This window comes from Sesamum indicum, linkage group LG9 (assembly GCF_026168435.1).
Source record: "Sesamum indicum cultivar Baizhima isolate 11 linkage group LG9, ASM2616843v1, whole genome shotgun sequence".
Lineage (NCBI taxonomy): Eukaryota > Viridiplantae > Streptophyta > Magnoliopsida > Lamiales > Pedaliaceae > Sesamum > Sesamum indicum.
Window position 1 is genome coordinate 15,451,734 of NC_142665.1, and position 13,767 is coordinate 15,465,500.

A 13,767-nucleotide genomic window follows, 5' to 3' on the forward strand; every position below is an offset into this window, starting at 1 on the left:
AATTCCAAAGCCACAAAATGCATGAGTGGTGTAGAGGACTACATAGTAAACAAAGATTCACTTCGGTAGCTCATCCTCAAGCAAATGGGCACATGGAGATTACTAATTGCTTGATATAAGGGATCAATAGGAGACTACACCGAGCAGAAGGATATTAGGCGGAAGAATTGACTAGTGTCTTATAGGCATGCCGAACAAACCCAATAGGTTCCACTGGATAAACTCCTTTCACTTTAGTATATGGAATAGAGGCCATCATCTCTACATAACTAGGGATGCCTTCTCATAGGATTATATATTTTCTAGAAGAAAACAATATCGAACTTCTCAAAGAAAACATAGACCTAATTGAAGAACTGCAGGAGAAAGCTTTCCTCCGCACACAACGATATAAGATTACAATGATCAGTGCCCACAACAGAAGGGTAAGAGCTCGTGGATTCCATGTTGGGGACTTAGTTTTGCGAAAGGGTTGATACCCTGAAGCTAGTAAAAAAATTAGATCCAATTTGGGAAGGGCCTTAAAATGTCACAAGGATAATAGGCCGTGGAGCCTACGAATTGGAAGATGGTGAAGAACGCCCTTTGACCAAGCCATGAAATGTGCACAATCTTAAGTTCTATGCGTAAGAAGGAAGACCTTTCTCCAAAGGTCAACACCCCCCAAGGGGCATCCTTTTAAAAAATTAATGCCTCCTAAAGAGGCATCCTGCTCGAAAAATCAATGCCCCCCTCCCCCCCCAAAAGGGCATCCTTCTCAAAAGTCAATGCCCCCCCCCCCCCAAAAGGGCATCCTTCTCAAAATTCAATGCCCCTAGAGGTATATCCTGCTAGAAAAATCAATGCCTCCGTAGGGGCATCCCTCTCAACAGATCAATGCCCCCGAGAAGGACATCATCCTCGAAAACTAGCGCCTCCTCAGAGGGGCATTCTCCTCAAAAGTAACACATCCCCCAGGAGATGAGGTAAAAAATCTCTCTAAAATACTGTTATGTAAAATTTTGGGTCAGGGCCCTAAAATCATTTGGAAATAAGCCCTGTACGAAAAGAAACATGCATCCTCAATAATAAGTCTCATGAGCCCATGAAATAAGTTCAAAGCATTCGCGCCCCATTCTATCAAACCAATACCTTCCCCTCGTAGTCTAATGCATAATTAACTATATTCTCTAAAGTGGATCGCATTTCAAATTCAGGTTCAAAGAAGCAAAATGGAGTTGCTATCTTGAGGAAATTTTACAGACATTCCAAACTAAACTCAAGGCAGTAAACCTTCAAGTCCAACAAACCCCCAAGCCAAACATAAGGTAACAAGCCATCAACCCAAACACGCTTAAAGGAACAAGCAAATCAGTAAATGATTATGGGTGGTAAGCTTCAGACATTAACAAGTGAAAACAGAATTCAATAAGGCATTTTCCTTGGCTAAAACTTAGATAAGGAGGAAGGATAGAGCAAGTATCTACAAAATAAAAAATAAAATTGTTTCATCCCCACCCCATGGTAGGGGAAAGCATTCGAAGAAAAAGGATTTATTTTGCTAAGGAAAATGGGGAATACATCAACAGACTACCCCACATACGGGGCCTTTTCTTCAGCAACTTTGCAAGATGGGGTTGGAGTCTCCTATGCACCAAGTTCCTCTTAGGGGGCAGGGGCGTCCTCTATCGTCAACTCTAGGGAGCCTCCTTCTAGTACATCCTCCTCTATTGGGACAAGCGTGGTGGCAATGCAAGGGGTGCTTTGCACTTCCTCTTCGACCTCTCCCAGGATATCACCAAGGCGATTATATGAAAAACATCGCCAAAATAAATCAACCAAAGAAAGATTTTGCTAGGGAAGACCGAACAACAGAAGTAGTTCGCCTAATTACTTGAATTAGCAGGGGGGGTCAGTTGTAGGGGCAGGAGGAATGGCAAACGAATCAGGGGCACCCTCTACAACTACATAAAAGTTCAAAAAGGAAGCTTCTTCCCCAGAAGGAGGATGCCTTTGGGTTGGGAACTTCTCCCGAAAGGGTCCTACTATCTTTGCCACTAATTTAGAAGGCTTCTTTCAAAGTAAGTCTCCAAGTACCTCTGTCCCTCATCAGTTTTGGGAAAATCTAAGCGACTCTGAGCAGTCGCTTTTCGGATCTCCTCTGAGTGGTCTTTTTTTAGGGCGACTAGCTCCTTTTGCAACTTGTTATCTTCTTTCCTCCCTATTGATACGTCCCATGGCCTCCTTCTTCGCATCCTTCAGCTTGAAAATCTCGATCGACAAACGTTCCACCTTGTCCTCCAATTTCCTCCTTTCAGTATCCCCTTGAAGGGGAGGAGGCATCACATAAGGTTAAGAGAAAAGCTCCCCCATATCGCAGCCTCCTGGAAATCCGAAAATTGGAGGTAGGCAAAGAAGAAAATAGTATTGACATACCCATAAGGACCGGAGTTACTTACCTTGGCTAAGCTAGAAAACAACATCTTGTCAAGCTCTTCCTTTCACGGGGTACAAGAGGCATTTATCCCCCGGAGTGAGTGTCCCATCAGAATCTCTGATGCTAGGGAGGACTCCCCCTCCCTCTCATGATTGACCAATTGCCAAGTGTACAAGCTTCCAGAAGAAAAGAATGGGGTTTAAAGGAAGCGCCCCTTAAGTCCCGATGAGGAGGAGGCGTGGCAGCAGGGTGTACAAAGCCAGGAAGAGGGACACTTGAGGGGCTTACCCTGGTGCGCTTATAAGTTGCCCTAGGAGTTATGGCAGCAGGCCACTTGCCTTTCTAATCACTGGAGACTGAGGTCTCCCTAAAGGATTTCGCAGGAGGAGGTGTGGCAGCTATGCGGCCTCCTGGGCTCCTAGAATCTTGATTTCGTAACTGTTTGTTGAACATGAGGTGTTTTGATAAAAGAATAAAACAACAACGGTCTTCATATTAGCAAAATGCAAAAGAAAAACAAATAGAAGAATAAAATTGAAAGACAATCAAAACACCCAAAGGCTCGCCCAGAGGGACAACTCGAGGAATCAACCCAAAGCAATAAAGAGCCTCTTGTCAATTACGCCTTTACAGTCGTAGGGCCTCATTTCAACTCCTCCAAGAGAAGGGAGAATGTAGTTGTTCTATCGGATGACGAAAAAGGAGCAGCAGGGAGGAAGTCATGGATCGATCTCTGAGGGAATGCCCAAAGCTAGGGATGCAAAACAAAGAAGAAATTCCTATTTCAATTTTAGGAGAACTGGGGTTTGGAAGGAAGCGAGCTCCTTTTCCGGGGAAAAATGAAACAAACCCAGGCTCGGATCATTTCAATTGAAAGCTTTTGGGAGAAAATCTTGGTTTTGATAGGAATACCTTTAAATTGTAAGACCATGGCGAACCTAGCCATCAAGTGAAAAGAATTGGGGCAATTGATTGAGAGGTACCTAAAAAACATAAGCAACCTCCTCATAAAAAGAGGAATGGGCCCGCTCGATATTGGGAAGAAAAAAAGCTTAAACAATTGGGGGGGTGGGGAATCTGGACAGTTGTGGGAGGAAGGCACATAAATAGTGAACTCTAGTGGAATCCCAAAATCTTCCACCAGTTGACGAACCCCCAACAGCTTGAGGGAAGTAGGAGCCCATTCCCCACAAACTAACTAGTACCCCTCTCTCCCTCTCTGCTCGAATCCCTCTCTTCCTCACCAGGGAAAGAACCCTCCTCTTCTCGTTACGCCCCCCCCCCCCTAACCTCCTCCTCATCGGAGGACTCATCCAGTAAATGATGGGAGGCTGTGGCGATCTATCTTAGGCTCCAACTCTGGCCACCAGTGCAGTTAGATGGATTTGGGTCAGCCCTCCTAAAAGTGGCTTCAAAGGGATGGTCACAAGGTGGCACCTCGCCTATAAATCTGACGGATTCGTTCGAGGAGGCTATGTGAAGTTTAAAATAAAAAACAAGAAAGTGGAAAATAATGAACTTGAAGAAGCAAGAACATGGAAAGGAAAGAAAAGATAGCAAGAAAACTTATAAAAAATAAAAGGCTTTGAAGGAGTAAAAGTTGATTATCTCCTGTTCGAATCATGGGGAAAGAAAGAAAGTGAAGAGGTTGAGGTTAGGACTGGAATAAAGGAGAAGTGGAGGTGGTTAAGCCCGCCTCCAGCCCCAATAACCACCCCTCATTGGGCGGTTAACAAAGGCGTGGGCCTGTGGGGGTTGGTTATCAAAGCAACGCCCCATTTTGTACGAGTAATGATGGCTAGGCTAAGATCTAGCTAGAAAAGAGTGGAGAACTTTGCAAGGATGATGAAGGCAACTAGTTGAGGAGGACTTTGAGAGGGGGATATATGGGAAATCCCTAAGTTGTGAAGACCTCCTACTCGATGAAGAAGTCAGCAGACATCCTCCTCCTCAGAGTGGGGGGGGGGGGGACTGAGTGATGTGGTTGTTTGGGGTGGCCTACTTCATCATGCAGCCTGGCAGCCCAGGAAGGAGGACGATGTGAAAAAGGCCTCCCACAAACCCGTCCACATGCAAGGCCCAAGAAGATGTTCGACCCAAAGGCCCTGTAGACGTGGCAGCCCGCGCTCCAACATAATGTCTAGCTGGGCCGACGATCTAAGTGGCAACATCTACCTCCCACCAGGTTATCTCATGTAGGTGAGGACGGACTCCTAGGCAAAGAAGTCTCCGGGCAGGCGCGAAGTCTCCCAGATAAGAATGGCCTCTACCAGGCACCTTCTCCCGCTGATAAGGAAAGACTTATCCTTTACCGAAACCACCTTCCTTGAACTTCTCGGAGGTAGGCAAGACAACCTGCGAGTAGGGGCATCCCCTCTCTAAATACAGGTTGAATTCCTCTATGTGGGGGACGACTCTCTCTCTCTTTCTCTCTCTAAGCAACTTCTAAGCATTCTACAATCATACTACCACGTGTTCTTGCACTATCAATCCATCTTTTTCACGATATCCCATTTCATTCATTTTACTTTTCTGATTTTATTTTATCTAAAATTTAATACTAACTTAGGTGTTTGAGTGCTAACATCTCTTTTACAGTTCCCTCTCTTGAGCCGTCATAGGCTTCGGCCCAAGACAAAATATATCATATATATTTTTTAAAAATAAATCTATATTTATAAATGTTTATATATATATATATAATACATGATATACAAAAACACAATAAAATAGGATTTTTCATTTTAAAAAAAAAAGAGTTATTTAGTGAACAGAACCGAATATATATAGAATTTTCATTCGGTATTCAATATGCCATTTTGGATTACCAAAATTTTGCTTGATTCGATTACCAAATGAATGCCCCTACTTTTGAAATTGTAAAAATTATTAATTATTATGATAAAATAAAAGGCTTAATTACAGTTACTGTCCTGTATATAAGGGGTAGCAAAATAAGGCACTAATTTTAGGTAGCAAAATAGACCTATAAGTAAATACTTTTTTGCAATTTTAGGACTCCCGAAACCATATTTAAAAATTGGCCAAAATTTGATAAACGGACTAAATTAGCCTTGTAAACTTGAGGCTTTTGCTGACTATATTTTCTTTAGATAAACAATGCCACCTAAAGAATGAGTAGACAAAAAAATTGTATATATGTATATAACTCTAAAATAAATTTTTTATATAATATAATATAAAAAAAATAATCCTACCCCTAATGTATTTGGGTGATTGTCGATGCCCAGTTGTGCGCTATTGCCCATGACGGGGGAGGGGGTTATTTTTTTTTTTTAAAATTTGTAATTATCTATAAAATAATAATTTTACTTCTTATAATTTTATGTATTTATATTTTTCTATTGTATCAGTAATACATTTAAATTGATTTTTTTAAAGCTAATGTATTGAGTTATATATTATATTATAATTTATAATATATTTTCAAGCATATAAAATTATTTATTATATACAGACAAAGCTATCGTGTTGCGAAACTTATTTGTTAGATGAAAGCAAACTTTAGGGGTGCTAGATGTAATTTTTCAAATCACATGAAATCTATATGTATTCACACCAAACCTTAGGGGATGGAAGTGTAATTATCCCTAAAATAAAATTAGCACTAACTTATGTTGAATTTTATACTTTCATCTCTAATTCGATTTCACTTGTTAACAACCAACATATATCTAAGGAAAAGTATTTTGTACATGTATTTTTTAACAATAAAGCATAATAGAGGGAAAATTATAATTTTAGCCCAGTAATTATATACTTTGTTCAACAATAAATAATTAGCCAGGAGATCAGCAATTGATATCCGACATCTGTGTCTACAGAACGTTCCAACTACAATTCATCAATCAATTCCAATCATCCTCCATCCTTATTATGATAACGTCGTAAATTCATAGTGCAATACTATCATTTACCATGGCATGCAGCCTTGTCCGTAACATTACACTGTGCATTATATGGTTAATCTATAATCCAATATTCAGTACTCCCAAATATTTGAATCAATATACGTATTATAGTTCAGCTCATGATCAAGAATCGGCGCATGCATGATTATATATATCCATCTATTGTCACCATAATTTGATTTATATTTTTCGTTGCATGCAGAACTACAATAACAATAAGTGTCGACTCATATCAAATATATACATATATATATATATACACGTGTCCGAACCCTGTGGGTCGTAAAAACTCAGGCTTATATTCATAAATATATATAAGGCTACCACTTACATAGATCATATACCAACAGAAAGTTACAGAATGTCGAGGAGAAGCCCTCTGTACTAATATAATAAGGTACTAACTATATGTAGGCCATCGAGAAAATATGGATTTTATGAAAATAAGTCCACGTTAACTCTTTTTTTCCTACTTAATTTGTCTATATCCATATAGCATTAGCCTTGAGGAGCAATGGCTTGAGCTTGCCCCTTATATTGAGGCTCATGATCTCATTTGAACCACCAATGAATTCCTTCCCTATGAACACAGCCGGAACGCTAGGGTTGCACCCTAACGCCATCAATGCCTTTTCGATTTCATGTCCATTTGGGAGCTCATCAAGCTCATGGACCGTAGGGTTCGCCCCAAATCCACGTATAAGTGTACTTATTGCATGGGATATACCGCAACTGGTTTTGCTGAATACCACCACTGCCTTCTCCATCCCTAACTTCATCACCATGTCCATTGTTGGTCGGAAAATTTGAATTACTTGTGTGAGAGATTACGTCAAAGTAGGGTGAAAATATGTGAAGCTAGCTTGACTCGAGCTCGAGTTAATGGATGGACTTGCAAGACCTCTTTATATGGGGAGCGGAACGATAAAGAGGTCATGTCTAGTCCAAAGATTACAGAAAATATGGCTGGATTTTGGATTTGATCATTAGATGATAAAGGGCTTGACGTGTCCTGAGTGGCAAGTTGCATACATAGGAATTGGTTGTAGAAAATCACGAGGGTATCAATAAGATCAACTTTATGATTATATTCTGCAGTACCCTTTTTCTTACTTTTTTGGGCTATGGATGTCCGCATATTGCTGTTTCTATGCCTAATTTCTCAACTATGCGTCCTGAATTTTACACCTTGTCATGTTTTTTTCCTCCGAATGGTAACATTAGGGTGAAGCCCAAATATTAATTATAGCTAAAATTTATAATAAATATATTAGTTATAATTAAAATTATGATAAATTTTAATTAACTGCTGTAAAATACTTTAATTTTTTTATTGAATTTCTTTTGATCATGATAGATAGTATTGATTTTAAATGATTTTTGAGCTCATGTTATCATTAATTTATATAGGCAAAAAACTTCAATTTTTTTTGTACTGATATATATATATATATACATAATTTCAGAAACTCAAATTTTTATGTTTTGTCCTGTAACTATAGGTTGTTAGTATATTTTATTCCATTTACATCATTAGTCCTTTATTTTATGAATTTAGGCCTAAACATCTCATATTTGGTCTTGATTTGCCAAATTTAGTCATGCATTGACAATTTTGATCCAGACACACCCCAATATATGTGGTCATCTGCACTTTGCTACTCAACCATTAGTTCTTTCTTTTTTTTTTTTAACAAATCACCTCCACTTTTCTAATTTTTTCAAATTATAATCTCAGGCCAAAATTAATTTATTTTCCACCATTTGAATTACACACGTTTAGAAGCTTCTTCATTTTTGTATGTTTTTCTTTTTTAATGAAGGTGAAAAGTACAATTTTACATCTTAAAAAATTGGCTAAAATATATTTTACCTTCTGTGTTTTGTTGAAAAAGTAAAAAATGAAGGTGTTATCGTTGTTCATTACAGAATATATATCATACTATTGAACCCACGTTATTCGATTTTTTTGGCTTATACATGTGATCTCTGGGAATAACAAACACCGTCCAAATTTTTTAGATTTGCAAAGAATAGGAAAAGGTGTTTACTAAACAGGTTTATCAGCTTGTTGGGCATCTTCTATTTTTCATCCAGACAAAGATTCGCGTAAACTGCTGACAGCACAAGAACAGCAAATGAAGGTCAGTCATAACGCATTCAAAACGACTCTTGAGATTGCGAAAAATCAGAAATAAGATCGATCTCCGTACGTACTTGAAGAAAGTACTGGATAACCACATTCTCCACTGTATATATAGAGCACTAAAAAGCAAAGAAAAGTATAACTTTTCCTGAGTGAATATCTGTTGCATGCATAAGAGATATAGAGGATTATATATATGTTGTAATGGTTCTTATCCTCATCTTGATTCTCTAGCTACATTTCAGATGCTTATTTGGTTGTCTTAATATGGTTATTAAAGCGACTCATACATAGCTTTTATCACGAGTCATGAGCTCTTATTTCTCTTGCACAATTTTTATGGACAAAATTGTAATTTTAATCTTGTATTAAGGGTGGTAACCGTCGTCCTATAACTAAGGCAATTGCAATTCTCATCCTGGAATTTATGATTTTATGGTATGTTGAATTGCAAAGGAAGAAAAACAATTGAAGCTGTAAACATTTGGGAGAAAATTGTGTTCTCCATTTCTGCAAAATATCTCTCTTAATTTTCTGTTCCAGAGAAGACGATCACTCCTGCTCTATATATATACATATGCCACGCAAGATAATTGCCAAAGTAACAAACTGAAAAATATGACGATGAGCTGGCCCAATAATAATAGGAATAAGTGATAAGGCTGACACATAAGTAATACACCACAGAAACATAAAAAACGTGTTGCCAAAATGCGACTTCAGCCAGCATCCAAGAAGCCAACGTTTTCTTCTTCCTCAACCTGCTGCTCTGTTATTTGCTGTTACTTAACTTCAATAATCCCCCCACAAGTGGGAAGGGATCGAAGGAGACCAGTCTCAACTTGGAGACAAGAGAGAAGAATGTCTTTAGGGGCAAAGACTTCGTAAACACATCGGCTAACTGCAGAAAGGAAGGGGAAATAAACCTGTCTTTGTAAGCATCTCGAACAAGGTGGCAGTCCAATTCAATATGCTTCGTATGCTCATGGAAAATCGGATTCGCCAGAATGTGCAAGGCGGCCTTATTATCACAAAACAAGTCAATAGGTAGTGAAGCGGAAACATGGAAATCAGAAAAGAATATATGATATCCAACGGAGTTCACAAACTGTTGAAGCTAAACTCCTATATTCAGATTCAGCAGTAGATCGAGAAACGGTGGACTGCTTCTTGGTTTTCCAAGATATCAACGCATCACCAAGAAATACGCAATACCCTGTGAGAGAAAGTCTGGAGTCCAAGCATGATGCCCAATCCGCATCACAGTACACGCGAAGGACTAACGAATTTGCAGCAGGAAAATACAAGCCTCTTGAAGGACAACCTTTTAGGTAACGGACCACCATTGTGAGTCACAGGGGTGATTCAAGTGCTAACTCAGCTGCTGGACTAAATAAGAAATATCCAGTCGGGTGAAACCAAGATAGAGCAAACGCCCAACCAATCTCCTATAGGATTCAGGGCGCGAGAAAGGGGAACCTGATCCAGCAGCCAATTTCAGACCCGGAGGGAATGGACTAGAAACAGATTTAGCTTGAGCTAAGCCAGTATCTCGTACAATGTCCAGCACATATTTAGTTTGTGCCACGTATAAGCCTGAAGAACCACGAGCAATTTCAAGCCCAAGAAAATACCTCGCATCCCCTATATCCTTAATAGTGAATAGTTGGTGAAGATACCGTTTAACTGCAGTAATATCATCGAGAGAAGGACCTGTGATGAGGATATCGTCCACATAAACGAGCAGAGCCATAATGCCTGAAGAAGAAGGCTTGATAAACAAGTAGTGGTCGTGGACAGATTGAGCGAATCCATAAGCCGTAGGCTTCAAAATGAACTCTGCATTCCATTGACGTGAGGCCTGCTTGAGACCGTATTAAGAACCCTGCAACTTACAAACCATGTTAGGAGGAACATTATATCCATCAGGAGGCAACATGAAAATTTCTTCTTCAAGGTACCCGTAAATAAATGCGTTATTTATGTCGAGCTGTTGAATAGGCCAAGAATAAGCAGCAACAACAACGAGGAAGATACGCACAGTTACACACTTTGCCACCGGTGAAAAACTATCCGTATAGTCAATGCCCTCAATCTGGTTAAGCCCTTGGCCACTAGACGTGCCTTGTATTGTCCACTGTCCCATATGCACGAAGCTTGGTTTTAAAAATTCACTTACAGCCAATTGCACGTTTACCGGGCGGCAAAGGAGAAATTTTCCAGGTGTGATTAGCCTCCAAGGCTTGCAACTCCATATCCATGGCCTCCCTCCACTCCTTGTGTTGAACTGCTTCAGAGAAGGATTTGGGCTCCTGCAAGACAGACAAGGAAGCTACAAACGATATGTATGCAGGAGTACACGAATGCAATGAAGAAGGATGTTGACTAGAGCAAACAAAGTCGTTCATCCAAGCAGGACGCTGAAAAATTCTAGTGGAGCGTCTAAGTGGTTGTACTGAAGCTGGAGAAGAGTCAGAGGTGGACAAGGACGGCTCAGGAGATGGTACAGAAGCAGAAGAAGTATCATGAAAAGGAGAAATAATATCTGCAAAAGGATTTAACAGAGGCAGAGGACAAGAGTTAGTGTTTGGAATAGAAACAGAGAATGGAAATACATCCTCATAGAATTGGACGTCTTGAGATACAATAACACGATTGTTGTCCATGTCAAACAACTTATATCCCTTTAGTGTCATGGGATAACCTATGAGAATACACTTGAAGGTCCTGGGATGAAACTTAGACCAATGGGGCTCAATATTTGCTGCATAGCAAAGGCTACCAAAAATATGAAGATGGTGATAAGTGGGAAGTGTACCGGTTAAACGCTCGAAGGGTGTTTTCCACTGAAGAATCTTAGAAGGTGTCCTATTAATCAGGTAAGTGGCTGTGAGAATAGAATCACCCCAAAACTTAAAAGGTAATGAAGCTTGGATTAACAAGGCTCTAGCTACATCTAGGAGATGTCTGTGTTTACGTTATATCCTACCGTTTTGTTGAGGCGTATATGTGCAAGAAGTTTGGTGGATGATGCCATTCTCTTGACAAAACATTAGGCAATCTTTGTTCAAGAACTCAGAACCATTATCCGTTCTGATCATCTTAATATTTGTAGAATGTTGGGTTTTAACCATAAAAAAGAAGGATTTTAGGACAGAGGTTACTTGGGATCTCTGTTTTAGAAGGTACGTCCAAAGGGAACGAGAGTAATCATCAAGGATTGTCAATACATAGCTGCAGTTTGAGATGGTATAGGTTGTATAGGGTCCCCAAATGTCTAAGTGTATTAAATCAAATGGGGCTTTGGCTTGTGAATCACTTGGAAGAAAAGGAATTCTAGTTTGTTTGGCCTTATGGCACACTTCACATGGTTCAGTAGATGCAGCATTAGAACAATTAGGAAGATGAATGTGTTTCATTACGATCAAGGGAATATGCCCCAATCTATGATGCCAAGTCTGAGCATTACAATGAATATCAGCGGAATTTGAAGAACTATTACAGATAGCAGAGATGGAAGTAAGATTATATGAAGTCTGTCTAACAATATACAAGTTTCTGAACAGATTTCCTTCAAACAGACTCGCTTTACTGGCTTGGTCCTGCAACAAACACTTAGAATCAGTAAATTGAAAGGTGTAAGAGGTGTTACGGCAAATTTGGCTAACGGATAATAGGTTGACAGAGAACAAAGGAAGGCAAAGGACTTGAGTAAGAACGACGTGCTTATTTAAGTGAACTGTTCCAATGTAAACCACTGTTTTATAAGTGCCATCAGGTAAATGTATGTGTATAGGTTGTGCAGGAGTAGTGTATGAATGAAATAACTGGAGATTAGCATAATATGGCTTGTAGCTCCTGTGTCTATTATCCAACAGTCCAAATCAATATCTGAAGGTTCAGAGATATTACCTATGAATTCAACATCATCATGGCAGGTGAAGTTTGAATAGCTACTGATAGGATCGCCAGCTGCAGTGCTCTTTTGCATCAGTTTGATTAGGTCTCCCATTAATTCAGTCATGACTGATAGGATTCATTTGCAGTCACATGTTTCTCAGATGTTGCAGTAGCTACAAAAGGCTTAACATTTATCGCCTTCTTTCGCTTATCACCCAACGCTTTGTACCAGTCTGGTACACCATGGATTAAAAAGCACGTATCCATCGCGTGCACATTCTTGTGACAGTGTGTGCATGTCAAGCTTCGCTTATCCACATAAGGTCTTTTCCTGTTCTGAAATCTATCATTTCCATCTCTCTTGCTGTCTCTAGATATAAATTGATAGGCCATGTGTTGAGGAGTTGCAGTCGTTTCTATATGCACTTGTCTCTGTTTCTCCACCGTGTAAAGCATAGAAAATGCTCGTTCTATAGTTGGCAAAGGATAGTACTTGACTTCTTTCACTGTCGAACGTTTAATGTAACCCCATAAGAAACTGCATAAGTCGCATATGTTCATTCCGTTCTTCTATCGCTTTGTTGATTCCGGAAGTACAACAACCACAAGTGCATCTTGGATTAGGTGCTAAAGATAGCAGCTCGTTCCAAAACTTCTTCAACTTAGTAACATAGGCTGTTAATGTCTAAGCATGCTGTGGGATGGATGCAATTTCACGTTGGATTTGGTATACCATCAGTCTATTACTCTTGCCATAATAGCTCTGTATTTCTAACCAAAGTTCTCGCGAGGAAGCGACAAACATGAAGGATTCGACGATCTCCTTCGAGATAGAGTTCCATAACCAAGAGGTGACCATTAGATCAACTCGACGCCACTGTTCGAACATTGTGGTTCCTGCAGCTGGTCTTGGAAACGTGCCGTCAATGAAGCCAAGCTTCAGTTTTGTTCCTAAAGCCACATAGATAGCACGACTCCATGTTAGGAAGTTTGTACCATCCAATGGAGAGGATGATAATGCCAAACTAGAGTTTTCTGATGGATGAATATACAGTGCCTCACGCTCTATCTGCTCTGCAGTCGTTCTGTCAATTGGCTTGGAATCTGCCATGGCTCACTGATTCTGTATATTGCATACAATTGTGTATCCAGAGACCTTCATAGAGAAGGCTCTGATACCATGTTGAATTGCAAAGGAAGAAAAACAATTGAAGCTGTAAACATTTGGGAGAAAATTGTGTTCTCCATTTCTACAAAATATCTCTGTTAATTTTCTGTTACAGAGAAGACGATCACTCCTGCTCTATATATATACATATGCCACGCAAGATAACTGCCAAAGTAACAAACTAACAATATGACGATGACCTGGC

The 13,767-nt window shown here is 39.7% G+C and overlaps 1 protein-coding gene and 1 pseudogene across 1 annotated transcript; both read right to left on the reverse strand.

Annotated features, from left to right (window-relative positions):
• Nucleotides 1-6,628: 6,628 nt before the first annotated feature.
• Nucleotides 6,629-7,211, reverse strand: LOC105171258 (monothiol glutaredoxin-S2 pseudogene; annotated as a pseudogene).
• A 5,303-nt stretch (nt 7,212-12,514) lies between these two features.
• LOC148786925 (uncharacterized) lies at nt 12,515-13,505 on the reverse strand. Its single transcript, XM_088885021.1, has 2 exons — nt 13,142-13,505; nt 12,515-12,900 (listed from the first exon to the last, which is right to left on the reverse strand). The coding sequence occupies exons 1-2, from the start codon at nt 13,503-13,505 to the stop codon at nt 12,515-12,517; spliced, it is 750 nt and encodes a 249-aa protein (XP_088741147.1).
• Nucleotides 13,506-13,767: the final 262 nt, after the last annotated feature.